We start from the raw sequence: 20287 nt of genomic DNA on the forward strand, positions 1-20287 counted from the left end.
GTGATCCTCAGTGTTGGGTGGAAGAGGCTTATAAGACCATATAACTAAGAGCTAGACCTGAAAGGTGCTTGTAGGAACAATTAAGAAGGTCATGGTTAGTTTCCATTCAAGTAGGAATTACAGGAAGAACCTGGAAGCCTGAAAAATTATTAGTACAGTGGCTGTATACCATGGGAGTGTAATAAGGGTAACAACCTTTTACTCAGTGGGGCACCTAATTGATAAATCTATATTGCATCGCAGAGGACTTGGAGGAAACAGATTGTTTCTATACTTCCATCCACAGACCGTATTCTGGATCTGTGCAGGGCTGAGCTTGCAGGAAACAGAGACCATTATGAGTCATAAAGGTGAGACTGGGCCATAGAGGCATTAACACTGTATGAAGCAACACCATTTCTTGTATAAAACAGCAATGGTTTTGTTCAGCCTGAAAAGAAATTTAAAATAATTGGCTTTCCCTATATAACTCACTTGCATCTAATTCAGAGTTAAGCATTTCCAACTCTGAAGTCAAGTAAAATCCTATAAATATGTCAATTCTCACACTTATCACAGTGGGAGTACAGAGATTATAATATAATGTTAAGAGGAGGTTACGAGATCTAAAGTCAGACTTCTTGGATTTGAATCCCAACTCTCTGCTACTTACTCTCCCTGTAATCTTCCACATTTTTTTTTCAACCTCTGCATGTCTCACTTTCCTCTACCACATTCTTACGATCAGAATACTATCTACTTATTGGAAATACTGTGAGAACTGAATAAGTTTATACATGCAAACAAATTAGTAGAATATGTATCACGTAGTAAACATTGAATACATCTTAGCTTTTTTGTTATATGTGTCTCTCCCCAACCAGATTATATACCTACCTTGAGGTATGAATATACTTATAAGATGAATAAGTCAATAGGTATTATTGATTACCAAGTCTACCATATGGTAAATACTAAATATTTTCTTAGTGACTAAACAAGGTTAACTTGCCTTAAAATATGAATCTCAAAGACAAAAGCAAAGCATATATATTGGCTTTTATTTCAGTTGTCAGTTGTATTTTCTTGTTAATCACTAGAGAACAGACTGTTAATAGTTTACTGCACTTTAAATTTCTGTGTGTTTTCCCCCAGAATTAACACATCAATGCAAATGCATATCTATACCCTTGGGTACATATAGCAGCACCTTCACATTTAAGTTTTGATTTTGTTTGTTCATAGTTTAATTATTTGCCAAAAAGTGAAAAGAATATTAAAACAATAACCAGTAATAAGTTGTAGGCATCAATAAGGAGGGGTGGTAAACTACTCATTTATATCCTTTTATAGCGAATATTACAGATTTTTTTAATACCATGAAATTATAGTGAGTCTACTTAATTTGTACTAGACAATGCACAAAGGGCAGCCAATGCTATTATAAACTTTGATAATCATCCAATTAGCATCAACATATAAAAAAGACAGTTTGATTCTCCTGTTTACTAATTCTGCAATTGTTTTAGTCTATAAGAAATACTTTCCCACATATCATTAAAAAACAAGTAGCGTTTCCTGAAGGAAAAAAACAAGTTAAGAACTATGGACAGTTAGGTTTCAAAATGTACTCTAAAGTAGAATAAGGCCAACCGACTGAAATAGCCAGGGAGAGCGCATGTCTCCATGCTTTATGGCATTTACACAGTACCTATTTGAGAATTTTACTGTTTAAGAATAATTCTGTTACTGTCTTATTTTATGGTTATTATGGGAGAAAATAATTTATAAATTAATAAAATTTACTATTTATTGGTTTTTCTAATAAGTGAATGGAATTACAGTACAGGTTTCATAAGTATAACCCGTTTAATATTCACAGAATCACTAGATAAGAGCTAAAAGACAAAATAATATTTATTTCATTCATTAGTTTACCCAGTAATTAGCACTGAACTTGAATACAATTGATAATCAATAAATATTTATTAAACAATTGGATGGACTTTCTTTTGAAGTAGATCCTAACTGAAAAAGTGTTGACTTAGTCTATTGCTAAAGTTTCAGTATTACTGAATGTACAACTTTGGTCAAATCAACCTTCGGCACAATTACCTACATTTTTGCATACTCTGGGGCAGTGGTCGGCAAACTGCGGCTCTGCAAACCACAGCTCGCGAGCCACATGCGGCTCTTTGGCCCCTTGAGTGCGGCTCTTCCACAAAATAAGAGCCACACTCAAGGGGCCAAAGAGCCTCATGTGGCTCGCCAGCCGTGGTTTGCCGACCACGGCTCTAGGGTGTCAGTGAGAGAATGCCTGAGGGTTACCTTCACTTTACCATGTGTAAGAAACTGTAGAAGAAGGGAATTCAAGCCTAAAATGATTATGAAAGTGACTGACAAAAAGTAGTGCAATTTAAAGAAGAGCCTGCAAAAACCTGACTCTGATCCACATAAATTGAAGGCTAGAAAACATAACCATGGAAAATATGTTAGAAAGAGCAGAGCCAGTATTTGCTGAAGCTCTTTTAAGATTATGACACCAGTTAATAACACATAAAGAAATGAAGAATAAATAACCTCTAGAAGCCAAAACCACAAGGCTCAGGTCAGACTTACCAGCACGGTCACCACGCGGAGGACCACGCCGCGCATGTTATTCTCCAGTTTCTTGTCAGTCAGCGACCCGTTCAGCCCCGTGACAGGATTCCAGCACCCGAGCTGGAAGATAAAATAGCGTGGTCACTTTTCCGCCTGAAGAACAGTCCAGTCACCTGTGTACAGACCCTCCAGAGAACTTGGTGATAGATCTTGGAATAACTAATACAGGGAGGGTCCTCTGCAGGCTTTCTTTTTTTTTTTTTACTAGCAAATGAATGATCAAAAACACAATTTCCTGCTTTTACATATCATCACAGGGCATAGGACAGGACCAGACGTGCTTTAGGGGACTTGCTGAAGATATCTGACTCCATGAGAAGTTATAAACACACCGATAACAGTCCTAGTAATACACTAATTGGAAAAATAATAGCGCATGTAATTCTAGCATAATGTCAGTTCTAATAGATCCATTACTGCACAAGTTAGCTTTTTTACAGTTTCAATGGTTTTAATTACATCTTACACTGCTTTTATTGGGGGGGGGGGAACAAGAAGATTTTTAATGTGGTTAAAAGGATTACTGCTTTTATTTGAGGAAAAGTCATATATATGACTTTGCTGATTTCAAATATTCACAGTACATAAAACAATATAATTTGCTTTTTTTTTTTTGTCAGTGCTATCAATTTACTTGGGTAATTTTGGCAGCAGCCTTCCCCTTCGTCTTGCCATGATTCACTGCTTTTTACTCTTCAAAATACTAGTTTGATTTTACATCTTCATGTAGTTCTTATCTCTTGTAATATTAAACTCTGAGGACTACCAGCTTTGAAATTACAACCTATAAATCACAACAGGATAAAAATGGATGACTCTCAATTCAGAAATAAGAAGAAAAGAGAGATGCGGTGACTTGAATGAGCAGATAACTGCTCGAGAAGCAAAGCTGCAAAGAGAACGTTGTAATGTATATCTGGGGGAGAAATGTCATGCCATTAATCCTGATGCCAGATCCACGAGCTTTCACATTTGGATGCTTTGAAAATGTGACCAACCTTCAGTCATACTCAGAGACGTTTGGATTAACTGAATGGTTTGTAGGGGCACATGGTGATTGGTGCTGCTTCCTTTTAAAGACTGATTTATTTCCTTGTGTTGCATTTTATTTGTGGTTTCCAAAGTCATCAATACACTGGCAACTATTCCTAACAAATAAATGCTTTAGGTGCTTTCCATTAAAACTCTAGTTTCTCTTGGAGCTCCCCAAAAGGAGTTAAATTAAGAAAACTAAAGTGCATATAATACAGGGAGGGGCAAAAGCAGATGAACGGTTGTTCACATGGGAAATAATACAATAATTAATAAATAATAATACAAGAATAAACTCTGTGTTTTGCACGTTCACAACTGTAAACCTACTATTACCCCACCCTGTATACCTTAAGAGAAAGGGATGCCACAGTATAAACAAAAGTCAGCATTTTTCTTATTAAAATAATTTGGAAAATGCTGCTGATTTGTTGGTTTCAACTGTAAAAGCACATTAAATTCATACAATGATATGTCATTCTTTATTACACAAAATGTCTAATTAGAACAGATCCAATTAGCAAACCCAAATGTGTTGAAAGTCTAATTATCAGCGATATTGTAGTCCTCTTGCCAATGTGAAAAACTTATGAAATTTCTTTTGAGCTTTTGTTCTCTTCTGAGGTCAACCAAATTCTATCCTCAATTATATTCCTTGATATGTACTTTTCCTAATTACGTTTTTAAGATTTCATTTTCCTAGACCAAATAGTATTCATGAAAAATGTGATCTACAATATTAAGAGAGGAGCTAAATTTCTAATGTGCTATCCCTTAGGTCGCCAAAGGAGAAACACACGAGGCCAGAGTGGTGAGGGATTACAAATGTATCCCATCATCTGCACACCAGGTGGCTGAGCCTGGATGGCTCCAGCACCCAGTGAGGGGAGTCAGTGGCTTTGAAAGGACTTGTGGCAGGATTTTTCTGGGCAGAGACTTCTTTATGTGTACGCGGAGGGGAGAGAATGAAATGTGGTCACCGCAAGTGAAAAGTGGTCTTCAGCAAAGGGAATGTCCATAGTGAAATGACCTGAAAAGCCAGTTCCCAGGGGAAGTGTATCAACTCAATTGCTCTATCAAACCTAACACTATCCATTTTATAATTATAGTACTTAATTCTAAGCTGAATGAATAGCTTTTACTACATCATCTTGTTCAGAGATAAATATGTCTAAGCTGCCAAAGTAAACAGAGAAATTCATATTTTTTCTCCCTTTGAGTTTTTGTTTTTATTTGGAGTTTCGTAAACATATTGTCAATTTGCCCAAATAAATGACATATATTTGAGCCAAACTTGACCACAGTATTCTGGTGTACTGATTAGTCAAAATATTTACCACTGGAATAAATAAAACCTTGTGAGCAGTTTGTTTCAGTGGAGCTCTGGACAAACATTTTAAATGTATAATTTCAAGCTTCTTAATTCTGTCCTCCCTTCAACATAACTAAATACAGCCAATGATTTAAAAATTCTAAAATACTCTAGCATTGGGGGGGTTGAATTAATAATAAAAACATAATTGAAGTAGGTACAGTAGTTAGATATATCTTGTCTTCAGACCTAGGCAATGACTTAAGCATTATTTGTACCATATATGATGTTTCTTCCCTCTCTTTTTATTTTACTCCCATTGATTCTTCCAGTGGCCATGTCTTGACCAACCACACCCATCCCTTTGGACTTCTGGAGGACAGTTTTCTTTTTTAATCCTAGAAAAGTGTTCCAAATGATCCAATATTTTCATGACTCCGACTTTAGCAATTGCTAATGATAGTGTATGTGACTAAGCGAATCGAAGTCCTTCCATAAAGTTTTACTTTTAATATCAAGTGTGTGCATGGTGGTCAAGTAAATAAATTGACGTAAGTACTTATGTACTTTAATTTTTTGCCAGATTCTCCCACATTTATTATAAGAGATAATTTTCTCCTCTGCTTGATGAAGGTTTTTCACCTTTCTATTTTCTTTTTTTTCCCTTTCTTCCATCTTTCTTTTCATTCATTTATTTCTTGTTTTCTTTATTTTTCTCTATCAGACTCATATGTGTTTTGATTATATCACTTGTAACGTTATTCCTGCTCTAAGTAACAGCAGTCTGTATTTTAGGTTTGGTGATTTATTTTACTTAAATCAGTTCTTCATATGTTCAGACTCCAATACTTAATGTTAGCAGAATGTTAGCTGTGGACAGCAAGAACTAGGATTTTCAGAGGTAAATTTTGAGGTATAGAAAGTTTAAGATACAATTTATCTGGAAAACTAGCAATAAAATATATCCACTCATTGGATATCAACAATGGGTATAACAAAAATGTATTAAGAAAATAAAGTAATACTTATTTCCTATATAGAATAGCACAATTGTTTTTACAGTTTTTGTAATACTTTCTATATGCCAGCCATGGTACTGAACTCTTCATACAAGATTTCATTTAAGCCTCAAAATAAGTTTATGAGAAGGTACTGTTATCATTATTACATTATAAGCATTGAAACTAAGTACCCAACTAAGGTCACATACCTTCTAAGAGAGAAAACTAGGATTTAAACTAGTGCTTTTTACAGTTCAGACTCAGTTTTTTTAATTGTGGTGCTGTTTTGTAGTTTAAACATTCTTTTTGTCAATGTGATGTATTTAAGGTAGGCAGAGAAGATATTATTCCTATTTTATTGTCAAGGAAACAGACTCAGAACTGTTAAATGGCTGGCTCAATATAATAGCTAATGATTTCACATTTTGGTAATACAATTTAAAAGGCAAAATCATCATTATTTTTATAAAACTTATTATGACACATATACAGTGCATAGAGCTTTGCTGATACTAGTTTACTTCCCAGAACCACCCTATGAGAAAGGTATCACTACTATCTTACTGAAGGGGCAGCTAGGTATCAAGAGATTCTGCTCTTTCCACTGGGATATATTTGATCAAGAGGCATTTAATAAAATAAGGAAAGTAGTAGAAATATGAAGTGGACAAGATATTCTGAAAAAAAATATTTCTGGAAATCTCTATAAGCATGGCATGTTGTTTATTTACTCTAAGGCCTGACAGTGCTTCTCAAAATGTATACCAAAGGCAAAAGATGAAGTAAACATCAGCAACACACAAGGAAATGTTGATTATCCACACCTCTTTGAAAGATTTCTCAAGTTTTAAGATTCTTTAATTTCTGTTCATATCCATTCACCTCCCAGAGGTTTACGTCAAGCTGTTCCGTTTGATTGTAATAACTCTTCCTCCAATCATAGGCAGTAAAAATGAATTCACATAGATCCAAATTGAATTTGTAGCTACAATGGGTCGTATTCCTTGCAGCATAGCAAGATTGACAGGCATAGCGTTTGATTAAAATTAGAATATCACGCCAAAACCGGTTTGGCTCAGTGGATAGAGCGTTGGCCTGCGGACTGGAGGGTCCTGGGTTCGATTCCGGTTGGGGGCGTGTGCCTGGGTTGCGGGCACATCCCCGGTGGGAGATGTGCAGGAGGCGGCTGATCGATGTTTCTCTCTCATCGATGTTTCTGGCTCTCTATCTCTCTCCCTTCCACTCTGTAAAAAATCAATAAAATATATTTTAAAAAAATAGAATTTCACTTAGGTTCAAATGAGAGGCTTATCTAACAACTTTTCTGTTTTCACTGTTTGAAATTTCATTAACTTGGCTTCCCTAGCTATGTGAAGAAGGTTGTTTTTGTCTGGTTGTGTTTTTGCTTTTCTTTCTGTCTTTTATTGTTTTAAACAATGAAGCCAAAGACTAGTAAAGAAAATGCACACAAAATCTCCCAATACTATTATTCAGTTGAGCTCTTTCTAAGTAAATAATAATAGAGTGGCCCCTGCAGCACATGATATTTCCAGAAAGTCATACGGCTGATGGAAAACTAGATTCACTATCTTCTACGGTCTGACAATCCAGAGGAAATTTAACAGGGATGCACAACTTAAAAAAAAAAAATTCCGTTCAATTACAGTATATTGATTTCCTATAGTATGTTCTGGTTATTGCCTAAAGTCATCTTCAAAGCTTAAAAATGCTTAATGCTTTAATTATCTCCTTCATTGGAGCTTTAGCAATAATAATCTTGTAGCTTTCTATTAAAATCAATGTAATATCTTGTGTTCAACAAACTGCTTGATGTATTTGCAAGAGAATAGTAGAATGCTCTTAACATTACATGTTATGTCATTAGTAAACGCTCAAGTTTTAGATGTTTACTCTTTTTCCTCCAATCTTTTCACTTTCCATTTGTCCACGGGCTTTAAAAGATGATATCTGACTTACATCCTTATTTTTCAGCCAGTGTTACAGTGTCAAAAAGAGCTGAACTGTTCAACTTTAATTTTACGCTCAATAGCCTGTTGGCTTTAATAACAGGAGTCAAGAGAGCTCTTAATTGGGTGCCAAATGGAATTCCCTACATGTATTAGCTTGTATTCATATGGAACAAACGAAGCCTAACCATAGCACCAAATCTCCAGCTGCAGGACACAACTATCCACTGTCTCAGGGCTGTGTGTTCCCAGCGACTACATTTCCTTTATTTGCTTTCCCGACCTTCAAAGGAAAAGAAGGAGCAACAAAGGCATAGGCAATGCAGCTGAAAGCCAACTACTTAGAAATGCACAGCTTTTATTTGGTAGATATTACCTCTGTAATGGATTTTAAGTATAAAAAAATACATATGGCAGGTTGAACACAATTTATAGAGTCAAATTGGAATGGTGTCCTCTTGGACATGTATAGGAGTGTAGTGTGACAGGAATCGCTCTAATAGTAATGTTCTGTGTGGAATTTCCACCTGCAGAATCAGTTCACTTTGTCAGACTTGCTCCCTAGGGGGTGATTATTCCTACAGTTTGGTCATTACCATGAAGTAATGGCTGTTCTTTAGATTATGTGCAATAGCATTAGCACTAGAGTTTTCTTCAGGATAAAATGTCTTTGAAAGTCAGGGAAAAAAAATCTCCTGATTCAACCATTTATATTTCCCTGTACTACTGCTGAAACAAACAAACAACCCTTCTGTTGTATGTAATAATGTACAAGATGAACTTAAGTGATTTCCACAAATAAAGAATATAAACAAGAGAAGCCATATATATGAAAATAGCTCAAAGGTATTCTGTTTCATATATATGAAAATAACTCACAGCTGTTATGCAGCCATAGTAGCCACTCTCAGTTATCAACTGGTATTTAACTGATTTAATTATATTTTTTGATTCTTATGTTTTCTCTTCTTTTATAATTCTTCTTGGTGCAAACTTACTATCCTATAAAATAAAAGCCCAGTGATCGAATGGTAGAACAACCAGAATGACTGGTCGACCAGTCGCTATGACATGCACTGACCATTGGGGGCAGATGCTCAACGCAGGAGCTGGTCCCTGGTGGTCAGTGCACTACCACAGTGGGAGTGCCACTCAACTGACTGGGATGAGCATTTGCTCCCGCTGCAAACCCCGGGCTGATGGGCAGGAACCTGAGCTGTGATCATCACCTCCTTGGCCCAGGCTCCTACTCCTCGCTCCCTGCCACCTCCTTTGGACACCTGCACGCTGTGCAGCGCTGCCACTGGGCTCGTAGAGCTGACCCCGGAGGCTGTGAGGCGGGTTCATGGCCACCATGGGACTGAGGCCTACTCTGCCACATCTCAGTGCTATTGTCCCTGGGCCCGGCCCCAACCCGGTCCCCTGGAGAGGCGAGTACTCCAGCTCTATGGAAGATGCTGGACCAGAGAGCAACCACTCAAAGGGCAGGTCCACAGCTGCTTGGCTGACTAGAATGAGTGGCGCTCCCACACTGGGCTGATCCCCACAGGCCACGCCCCTACCAGTGCACAAATTCCGTGCACTGGGCCTCTAGTTACCCTATATTTAGCGGTAATATATTGTAGTGTTTAAGATCAGAAACTACAAAACCAGACTACTTAGTCTAACGCTGCTGGGCAGGCATGTGATGTTGGGCCTCAGTTTTCTCACCTCTCAAATGGGAATAGTAAAAGTGACTTCCTCACAGGGCTGGTGGGAGTGTTAAATGGCTTAATGGTTTAGAAACCATTCTAAACCATTGGTTTAGAAAACATTTCTAATGGTTTAGAAATGTTCATGGTACATAAAAACTAAAGAGGTGATCATTGTTATGCCTACACAATCATTATTTACTCCTTACTCAGCCTTACCACCTGGAGCTACTAATTTCAGTGATGGAGTACGCTCAAAACTATGGTTCTCAACTTTGGCTGCATATTAAAATCACCTGAAAGCTTGAAAAAACACACACAATAAAACTCTGATGCCTCAGCCCAAACCCAGGACAATTAAATTAGACTTTTCAGGGGTGTTCCAAGGCATCAGTGGTTATTAAGTCTTTCCAGATGATTTCAATCTGTAGCCAAGATTGAGAAACACTGCTCTAAAACTTGCTAACACCCAGGGAGTGCCATCTTCTAGGATAGCGGTTCTCAACCTTGGCTGCACATTAGAATCACCTGGTAATCTTTTTAAAATCCTGATTTCTGGGCCTCATCCTCCGGAAATTCTGTTTCTTTGTTATGGGTTGGGGCCACAACATTAGTAACAAAGGAACAGAATTTCCAGAGTCTGAGGCCCAGAAATCAGGATTTTAAAAAGATTCCCAGGTGATTCTAATGTGCAGCCAAGGTTGAGAACCACTGTTCTAGGTTGATTACTTGACCTTACAGACTGTAGACATCAATTTTACTGACTTCCTTTGAAAATATCTAACTAGGGACACTTTCTTAAATAAACAAGCTATTTTATTTTTCTTATTTATACACATAAAAGCCTAAGCGACTGAACAACCGGTCACCATGATGCGCACTGACCACCAGGGGGCAGGCGCTCAACACAGGAGCTGCCCATTGGTGGTTAGTGCTCCCACAGCGGGAGCGCTGCTCAGCTGACAGGCACCAGACATAGTGCTCACTGCTGGCGAGCACTGCTGTGTCAGAGAGAGCCTCTCCAGAGCAGGACTGACTGGGCGCAAACCCGCAGCAGGCGCAGCAGGGCCGGGGTGAGTGGGAGCGGCAGGCAGGATAGGACTGCCGGTTTCGGCCCAATCCTTTCAGGCCACGCTGAGGGACCCCTAGTTTCATATATTATAGGAAGCTATAAATTCTGTGAAGCCAGAATGATGCCTACCTTGTCTACTCTTGTACTCCTACCCCTTATCATAGTATTAGTATATCGATACATAGTAGGTCCTGATAGATATCTAATCAACAAATGGATGAATTAAATTTCCTGCTATCCTCTTTACTCTCCAATTTTAATTTTTGGCTTTCTAGTTCTAGCTGAATGAAAATAAAATATCCCAATTGAGGCTACTATCATATTGTAATCTTGACAATTTTCGTGACTCTTCAGGGTGATTCCCAAGACTAAACTTCTACTAGTTTTTTTTTTCTTTCTCATCAGAATATTATATCTTCTAGTAATAGATTAACATTTAATGATTACAACCAGATAAAAGTTGCTGGATTTTCTTCTCTTTCACTTGGTTCTACTTTGAGATGCTTTAAAGGGAATCTTCATTTTAAAATCACATTATAATTCTCCATCTTTTCTCCTATATTTTCCATTAAATAATTAATCACTTAAGGTCAGGGACACCACCTTAATCATCTCTGTGTATCTCATACCTATTACAGTGTTTTGTACAAGTAAAATAATTATTTTTATGAAAGTTACAAGGCTAATATAAATGTACCATATTTAATGTAAAGCAAGTCTATTGCACTTTAGATCTTTGTTCCCAATCTAAAATCAAGATGAAAATTTTCCTTATATTCTGCTCTCTTCAACATCTCTGCTTAAATATATCAAAGGCACCTCAAATATCTAAAAGATGAAGCTCATAATCTACAACTTACCATCCATCTAGTTCCATTACTCAGAAACCAAGAAGTTAGTCTTACCACCTCTCACGTTTAATTAATTGAAACCTACCAATTTCACCTCCTTAAAAAATATCTTGAATTCATTTAACTCCATCTCCAAGATGATTCCAAATTATAGCCAAATTAAAAAACAAACAAACAATGGTTTTAAAAACATAGTTTCCTTGATTAGAAGAAACTTAGACATCACAATTATTCAACAATTTATGTATTTTACTCATCCTTTACATTTCAATGTGAATATCTATAACTTAGGATAAACTTCCCTGACCACCTGTCCCTACCCCTAGGCTCTCTCATGTTACTCCAATACAGCATCATATTTTTTCTCTTTTATACTAATATCTCAGTTAAGTATTTTAATTTATATTTTATATGATTAATGTTTATTGCACCAATTATCTGTAACTTTCTAAGTGGATCAGAAAAAAAAATTACTGTTTTGTCTTCCCCTTTAATAAATACATAATTCCTGGCACAAAGTGGGACTCCAATTTTTATTGAACACTAAACAAATTTAGGTGATGTTTAAAAGAAGAAACTGAATATGTGTTGCAGTGATTGTTGATTGTTTTTTAAACAATGCCTTATATGAGGTTCTCAATATATATAGCCAAGACACTGTTCTGCCAGCTAATAGCTGAATTTTTTAACTTTTTCCTAATTTGGAATGTGAATTAGCAACTCTCATTCTTCCTGGGTGCAGAAGGTGTGTAATAATGAGCTTCCTGTGACCTGTTCTCACAGATTTATGTAATAAAGATCAAGAAATGCTTTATAAAAGTCTTCAAGTATGAAGATTGATTATTACCTAACTCTGTAGAGAATAAGTTGTCATATTAGAGCTCTAATTTCAACAATTATGTAACAACAATAGCAATACTAAAAATAAGAGTAATATACAACCTATGCTAGATACTTCTTATATTCTAGGCCTCATTTTAAGGCTTGTACCTATACTACTTCACTAGAAAGAGAACCAAAAAATACCCATAAAATATACAATTTTATGGATGAAACATTACTCATCTAGGAGAAAACCCTTTCAAGAAAACAGAACCCTCTCTTTTTCCTTTTTAATGTATATTTTTTATTTATTTTATAGAGGAAGGGAGAGGGAGAGGTAGAAACATCCATGATGAGAGAGAATCGTTGATTGCCTGCCTCCTGCATGCCTCCCACTGGAGATCGAGTCCTGCAACCTGGGCATGTGCCCTGACTGGGAATGTGCCCTGACTGGGAATTGAACTGTGACCTCCCAGTTCATAGGTTGATGCTCAACCACTGAGCCATGCTGGTGAGGCCAGAATCCTCTTTGAGGAGTCCGGCTCCTGGTCTAAAACCAAAGAATGGTTTTTCAGGCCTGCCAGAGTCCATTACAAAGGCTTTACCTGACAGGCCTGTGAAACAAAGTTGCAGTCAAGAATTCAGGCCCCTTTGGCTGGCCATGCTTTATGTGATATCTGCATGCGGAGCCCAGGGGCCTCCATTCAGAGCTATGGAGCTTTGGGCAGAAGCCTCCCACAAGAGTTCAGAAGAGGGAGTAACCTTGAGGACACTATTCTCTATCTTAATCCTCAGTAATTTTCCATTCCTGTTCCTTCTCTTCTCCCTCCCCACCCTGATCCCTGGTCCATAAAACGGAGGGAACCTTTTGATCAGGGTTCGCTTCAGCAGTGAGACAATTCTCCCCATCTGTGGACATATAACGGACTTTTGCCTGGTGCCATTCTGTAAGTGGGGAGGAGGGGGGAAACGGGGCGCCGGCAGAGCCTGGACACTTCCTCTAGGCTTGCTTTTCATACGGCAGTAAGGGAGTAACAGCTTAATTGGTGCTTTCATTTTGACTTGTCTTAATCGACTACTCCCACACCTGGCAGCTCAGTTCTTCCCAGCTCAGCTCTTGACATCTCTCATTTTATAATGATGGTTCACCTTTATTAAAGACTTCCTAGGAGGTAGGCATTATGCCAAGCTCTGGCTATCACTTATACTTCTTTGCTATAATCCTATCAGAGCGGTACTATAATTATTATAATTTTAACAGATGAGGAAATAGAGGATTAAAGAGCTTAATTGACCTGTTCTAGGTCACTCAGTTGGCAAGTGAAAGAGCCAGGATTTGAAACAAGGTATTTTAGCCTAAAACCCACTAGGTCATTTTGACCTCAATTAATAGCATACATTTTCAGAGGAGAATAGAGGAAGAGGCATAGAGAAAGCCCTAATTGGTTTTGAGTTCTTGTTTTTCTAGTTTAGCTCTATTTGTGTTTTGGGAATCTTGAGACGTTGAACTTTTCTTATAAAAAACACACCCTTGACAGACCAAGATGGCGGTGTAGGCAAAGGCCTATACTAGCTGCCTCCCACAACCACATCAAAATTACAACTGAAATACAGAACAACCATCATCAAGAACTTCCAGAAAGCTGGCTGAATGGAAGTCCTGCAACTAGAGAGGTAAAGAAGAAAGCACACTGAGACAGGTAGGAGGTATGGAGACATGGAATGGGCTGGTCCAGCACCCACATGTGCCGCTTTTTTAATTGGGAGAGAGATCATCTCTGTGGATGCCGCCCGGAGGAGTGAGGGGTTCCCAGCCTTACACCAGACCCCGGCCCAGGGTTCCAGAGCTGGGAAAAGAAGTCCCCATAACTATGGGTTGTAAAAACCAGTGACGATTGGGGCTCAGTGACACAGAGGCTGCTGGAGACCCACCTGAGAAGGAACTGGATTGTCTGGCATTGGGAAGAAACTTGGGGTGGCTTTCTCAGACGGAAGTGCTTACAGGAATCATTGTTCCGATGCTGGGACCTCTTCAATTGCAGGGCTGACTGGCAGCCTTTTCTGTTTGCTCCACCCCGCTGGTTCCCTGAGACCTCACCTCATCCAATTTACAACCCCACCCAAGCTGTGTGCAATGGCTTTTGCATATGAATGGCCTGTCCTTGCTCAGGCTAAAATCTGTCAAATAAGCTACACCTGGGTCAGGGATCCCCAAACCTATCAATAAAAGGCCCCAAACCTGGCACCAGCACCAGCCTGCCTTGCTTCATAGCTGGGCCTCCTCTGGGCACTGCCAAACCCAACACAAGGAAGAGGAATCTCATATCTCTCTGTAGCTCCTGCTGGGTGGCCTCAGGCAGTGGCTGCCTTTACTCCTCCCTGGAGACCCAAGAGCCAGTGTGAGACCCAGTGGTCAGTGTCAGACCATACCAGATTACAACTCTACACATCCATAAGTGACACACTCAAGGGGAAGACTCAGTGAACACCAAAGCCCCACTGAAGCAAGTACTTCTCCAGAGGGGTGTTTCCTACATAGCAGCTCTCCCACTATATTTGCAGCTGGTCCTCATAGCCAATTAGCCTGAAGGTCAATTCCTCCCAGTGTCACCAACAGCAATCAAATATCAACTACAACAAGACTGCACTTACAACCCACAAAGGGGTGCAACTAGAGCTCCCCAATCAGGTGATTGGGGAGGCTGAGCCACTGGGCCCTATAGGACACTTACTACAAAGGCCCCTCAACCAACTCAAGGAGACATAGCAGCTCTACCCAATACATAGAAACAAACACAGGGAAGTAGCCAAAATGCAGAGAAAAAGAAACATGTCACAAATGGAAGAAAGCAAACTACTGGATATAGAGTTCAAAATCACAGTTATAAGGTTACTCAAGAATCTTCTACAAATCTCCAAGGGACTTAGTGAAGACTTTCATGGATCTTAGTGAGAATGCCAAGCACATGGAAAAGGACCAGTCAGAAATTAAGCATACACTGACTGAAATAAAGAATAATATACAGGGATTCAATAGTAGAGTAGAATATCCAGAGAATCAAATCATGAAATATGAGGAAGCAAAAAACACCCAACCAGAAGAGCAAAAGGAAAAACGAATCCAAGAATATAAAGATAGTGTAAGGAGTCTCTGGGACAACTTCAAGCATACCAACATCCACAATATGGGGTGCCAGAAGAGGAGAGAGAGCAAGATATTAAAAACTTATTTGAAGAAATAATGAGAGAAAACTTCCCCTACCTGGTGAAAGAAATACATATACAAGTCCAGGAAGCACAGAACAAGAGAAACCCAAAGAGAACCACACCAAGACACATCATAATTAAAATGCCAAGGGCAAAAGACAAAGAGAGAATCTTAAAAGCAGCAAGAGAAAAGCAGTTAGTTACCTACAAGGGAGTGCCCATATGTTAAATTTAAGACCTTAATTTTAACTTTTATTAATTTGAATTGTATACTGAGGTGGATGGATTAGTGTTCTCTGGCTCCCAGAATTGCATCTCAAAGCAGTTTTGTTATTTGCCCCACATGTCAGAACGGAATCAAACACTCATGAAATGTGCTATGAAGATATTCACAGAACCATGCCATTCTTCATGAAAATATGAATTGATGGAAAGCTCTGAGTATCTGCCAACATTCCAGTGATGAATTTAAAGACGTGCAAAGCAAGCATAAGACATAGCCCTTTTGTAGATATGTATGGAAGTCAGTAATAATCTCAACAATAAAGATTTAAACAAATAAACACATACCTTCTTTCTTGCCTCAGCTATTCAAATTGAGTTTCTGTTAAATGGAACCAAAAAATTTCTAGCTAATATACATGGACATTGCTAGATCTTGTGAATACATTCTATAATGAAGTCAATGTAGGGAGAGGAAGATAGTTTTGAAAGAGTGGGCAAATAGTAAAGAGTCTTGGGCTGGTTGTTTAAAGACCTAGGTGGTTTTTTTCAAGTAAGAATCTACCTTTTTTAATCAATATCTTCATCTGAAAAAGAAATGGTTTTTTAATGTAAATAAATTCTAAGCTCCTTTCTCACAACTCACAGCTCATTAGTGATTGGGTCTAATTTTTAAATAGCTTCTTATAAAATAGGCAAACCAATTTAAAAACTATATAAGGTCAATATAAATTATTGATAAGGATAAAGGGGAAACTATTAGAATCACTAAATGGCAGATTCCACAAAGGCAAAAATCTTTGCCCATTTTATTTACTGATATATACCAAGCACCTACAGTTTACATATAATAAAAATGTGTTGAATAAACTAATGGGTCTTACTTTTCCCAAAGAATAAGTTAAATTTGTGTGCCCACAGGATTTTGTAGCATGCAGGATTTATCTGAGAGTGAAGGATAAATCAGCTAATCTTATAAAATCCTTTGTGAGTCTACAATTGTTTTATGTGACCACATATATACCAAGACTCATTCCTGTGAAGGACAAAAGATAATTTCTCATTCAAATTTTCCAAATAACTCTCATGATAAGCAGTACAATCAGCCATTGCTTATAGTTTATCTGATGCTTATACTGACATGGAACTTTTGTCTAAGTCAGTGTAATTTCTTCCTTTCCTGCTCCCTTTTTATCAGATGCCTCTGCTTATGCTCAAAATATGGATGGAGTGCTTGAGTTTCATGGGTAGCTGTGAATCATCAATTGATTCCTTATATCTCTGAGCATTCTTACCAGCTCTGAAGATAATTTTTATTCTATTGCAAGATATTGCAAACATTTAAACAATTGAACAATTGAGATGTCCATACATCGGGCATGCTTAAGTATGCTGGCATATTTCAGAAAAGAGTTGTTATTTTTGGTAGATTTATGTACTTTTCCAATTATTTTTTAAAAATTAATGATTTTAAATGTTTCGCATATCTGCTTCCATTGATAATTATTAGCTATACTCATATGCATTTGATAAGTATAAGAAAAGTCAGGGATATTTGGAAGAGGTCAGGATTTACTGATAATAATAATCTGCAAGATATTTAGCAATAAATAATCTAGTGGACTCTAATACAACACTGTGCATAATGTAGATATGTTATTTTACCAACACTCAATATTCATAATCAATAAGACAGTTATTTACGAAACATCTACTGCACTTGTGTTACATAGAATATCATCTATCATAGGATACATAGAATATCATCTTTCACCTCCAAGAATCTGTGATATTTTTGAAATGATAAATCAGGACATTATATATATATATATATATATTAGAAAGACCTACAAGAAAGTCCATTAGGCGGCATGTTACTAATTTCCAAAAGACTGATATAAATAGTAAGTGCTCTGCACTTAAAGAAGGAAGATATCTGTGAGAAAGAATCAGACTTCATCAAAAAAAATGATTTAAAAAGCAGAGCACTATGCAGTAGTCTGTCTGTAAGATAGCCATGGAAATTTCCTCCTATGCCAGTGTATGCATACTGATCTTTCATCAAGAGGTAGAGGTCACTCCCCCTCTCCTTGCATCTGGATTAACTCTGTGACTTCTTTTCACCGGTAGAATATGGCAGAAGGAATTATATATGATTTCAGGGCCTGGGCATCTAGAGCTTTTGCAACTTTTTTCTTTTCTTTTTAGAAACCAACAATCAAGTGAGAAAAAGGTTGGACTAGAATACTGAATAATGAGAGACTGTGTAATGAGAGGAGTCCTATGGACAAGAACTAAGGGACCCCAGCCAATAGCCAGCACCAAGGCGGCAGACCTGTGAGTGACATCACCTTGGATCCTTTGACCCCCAACTGAGCCATCCCAGTTAACACCACGAGGAGCAGAGGTGATCCATCCCCTCTGAGTTCTGCCAGAATACCACAACCAGAGAATGCTCGGAAACAAAACAGATTTTGTTTTAAGCCAATTAAAGTTTGGGAGTGTTTTGTTATGCAGTAATAAGTAATTGAAACAAATGGCTTATGTACATTTAATGGTCACCTTTGCCTTTGAAATTGACTAGATACTCAAGGCTTCTATAAGGCAGTATAAAGTTGTACATATTTTAGGGATATTCCTTGATTTCACCAATACTTTTTCTTTATATCTTAAAGCTTTAAAAAATGTTTCCTTACTGCAATTCAGATAGACATTTCTTCTTTGTGATACCTGATGGAAACACTTTCAAAATTGTCTGTGCTTTGGAAAATAAGGCAGACTAAATCATGATTTGTTTCCTATGGCTGTCATGAAAAATGACTGCAAAGTTAGTAGTTTAAAACAACATAAATTTGTTCTGTCCCAGTTTCAGAAGACAGATCTGAAATAAAGGCATTGGCAGGGTCATGTTCTTTCCAAAGGCTCAAGGGGAGAATCTTTCCTTGCCTCGTCCATCCTCTGGTGGCTCCAGGCAGTCCTGAGCTGTGTTCCTCCTATCTCTGCCTCCATCTTCACATGGCCATCACCTCTTCTCCTTTTTCTGTCTCAAATCTCCCACTGCTTCTCCTTTATAAGGACATCTGTCATTGGATTTATGGCCAACTTGGATAATTCATGATGACCTCATCTTCATTTTATCTGCAAAGACCCTTTTTAAAAATAAGATCATATTCATAAGGCCTGGTGGTTAGTTCATGGACATATCTATTTTTTTAAGTGTAAGGGGGTAGTCAACTTATTACAGATCACAATTTTAAATGCTCATTTTAGTATCAAAAAATTTTTATGCAATTTAGTTAAAATGCAATCTCTTTGGGGAATGGCATAGTTTTAGGAGATCCATATCCATTGGAGACAATTGATTTTCTGTGTATATTGATTGATTTAAATTTCCTCAAATTAGAATTGAGAAAGCACTTGCCAAACAATAATGAGTTTGCTCTTGCAGTGCTTCTCAAATAAGTCTCTCTTGGTACTTATTACCTAGGGGCATTATTCTAGAATTTACCCATTTATTTGTCTATTTCCCCAGCAGAAATTTTAGCATGGCTGGAGTCATCTTTTTATTCATTACAATATCGTAAGCACTTTTGTATCACTAAATTATAGTAGATAATCAATAATGGTTTTGATTCAAAATACTTTTTCTTTATTCTCAATACATTGTACTTGGTTTAACAGATGCATTGTCAGACTAAGGTAGACAGAGCTACATTTTGAATATACCTTTTTATCTGCAATGGAGAAAAACTGTATAGTGATATAGAAAAAAAAAAGATCTCTCACTTATTTACTCTAATCTATATTTGGATTTCTAAGGCCAACTGTAGAAAATGGAAGGGAAAGAATAAACTAGTGTAATTACCTACAGTCAGACATAGATCCTGAAATTAGAGTGCACCCACCTCAAATACTTTTAAATGTCTTTTACAATCTATATTTTCCTCAACATATTAATGTAGTCAACCTTTTGGTTGATCTTTAATTCAATTATGTTATGTTTAAATACATAATTTGTCTTATTTAAAATAGCAAGTAAAGAGACAGAATAAACTTTTACTAAAAGCTGATCATTTATGTTACATATAATAAAACCTTACTATGAAAATATAATTTTTCCCATTATATCCTCTTTGTAAAGCATACACATTTCTTAAGACATCTTTCCTTAATGTAAACTATCAATAACCAGGAATCATTCTTGTCTTGTCAATAACAATTAAGATCACAGGTTATTGAAGGTAACATCATTAATCATCTTGAGAAATGGAATGAGAAGCTGAAACTAGTATAACACCCACTCCGAATTGGCGAAATTGCTCAGCTGGTGAGACAGTTTGCAGCCGGGAAGAGCAGAACTCCCCTGGAAAGGTAAAACAAAACAAAACAGAACAAAAAAACAGGAATTTGGGCAGGAAAGTTTGCCAGACCTCTGAGCCCAGAGGGTCGGATGGAGACCGCGTGGCAGAC

At 37.5% G+C, this 20287-nt stretch overlaps 1 protein-coding gene across 1 annotated transcript in view; it reads right to left on the reverse strand.

The window, feature by feature from the left end:
• GRID2 (glutamate ionotropic receptor delta type subunit 2) overlaps nucleotides 1-20287 on the reverse strand; it is a 690454-nt gene that overhangs the window by 375401 nt on the left and 294766 nt on the right. Inside the window, exon 7 of the mRNA XM_015562999.1 lies at nucleotides 2599-2700. Coding sequence (XP_015418485.1) covers nucleotides 2599-2700 — 102 coding nt within the window. The remainder of the gene's footprint in view (nucleotides 1-2598; nucleotides 2701-20287) is intronic.

The sequence above is a fragment of the Myotis davidii genome, unplaced genomic scaffold (genome assembly GCF_000327345.1).
Source record: "Myotis davidii unplaced genomic scaffold, ASM32734v1 scaffold958, whole genome shotgun sequence".
Classification (NCBI taxonomy): Eukaryota; Metazoa; Chordata; class Mammalia; order Chiroptera; family Vespertilionidae; genus Myotis; species Myotis davidii.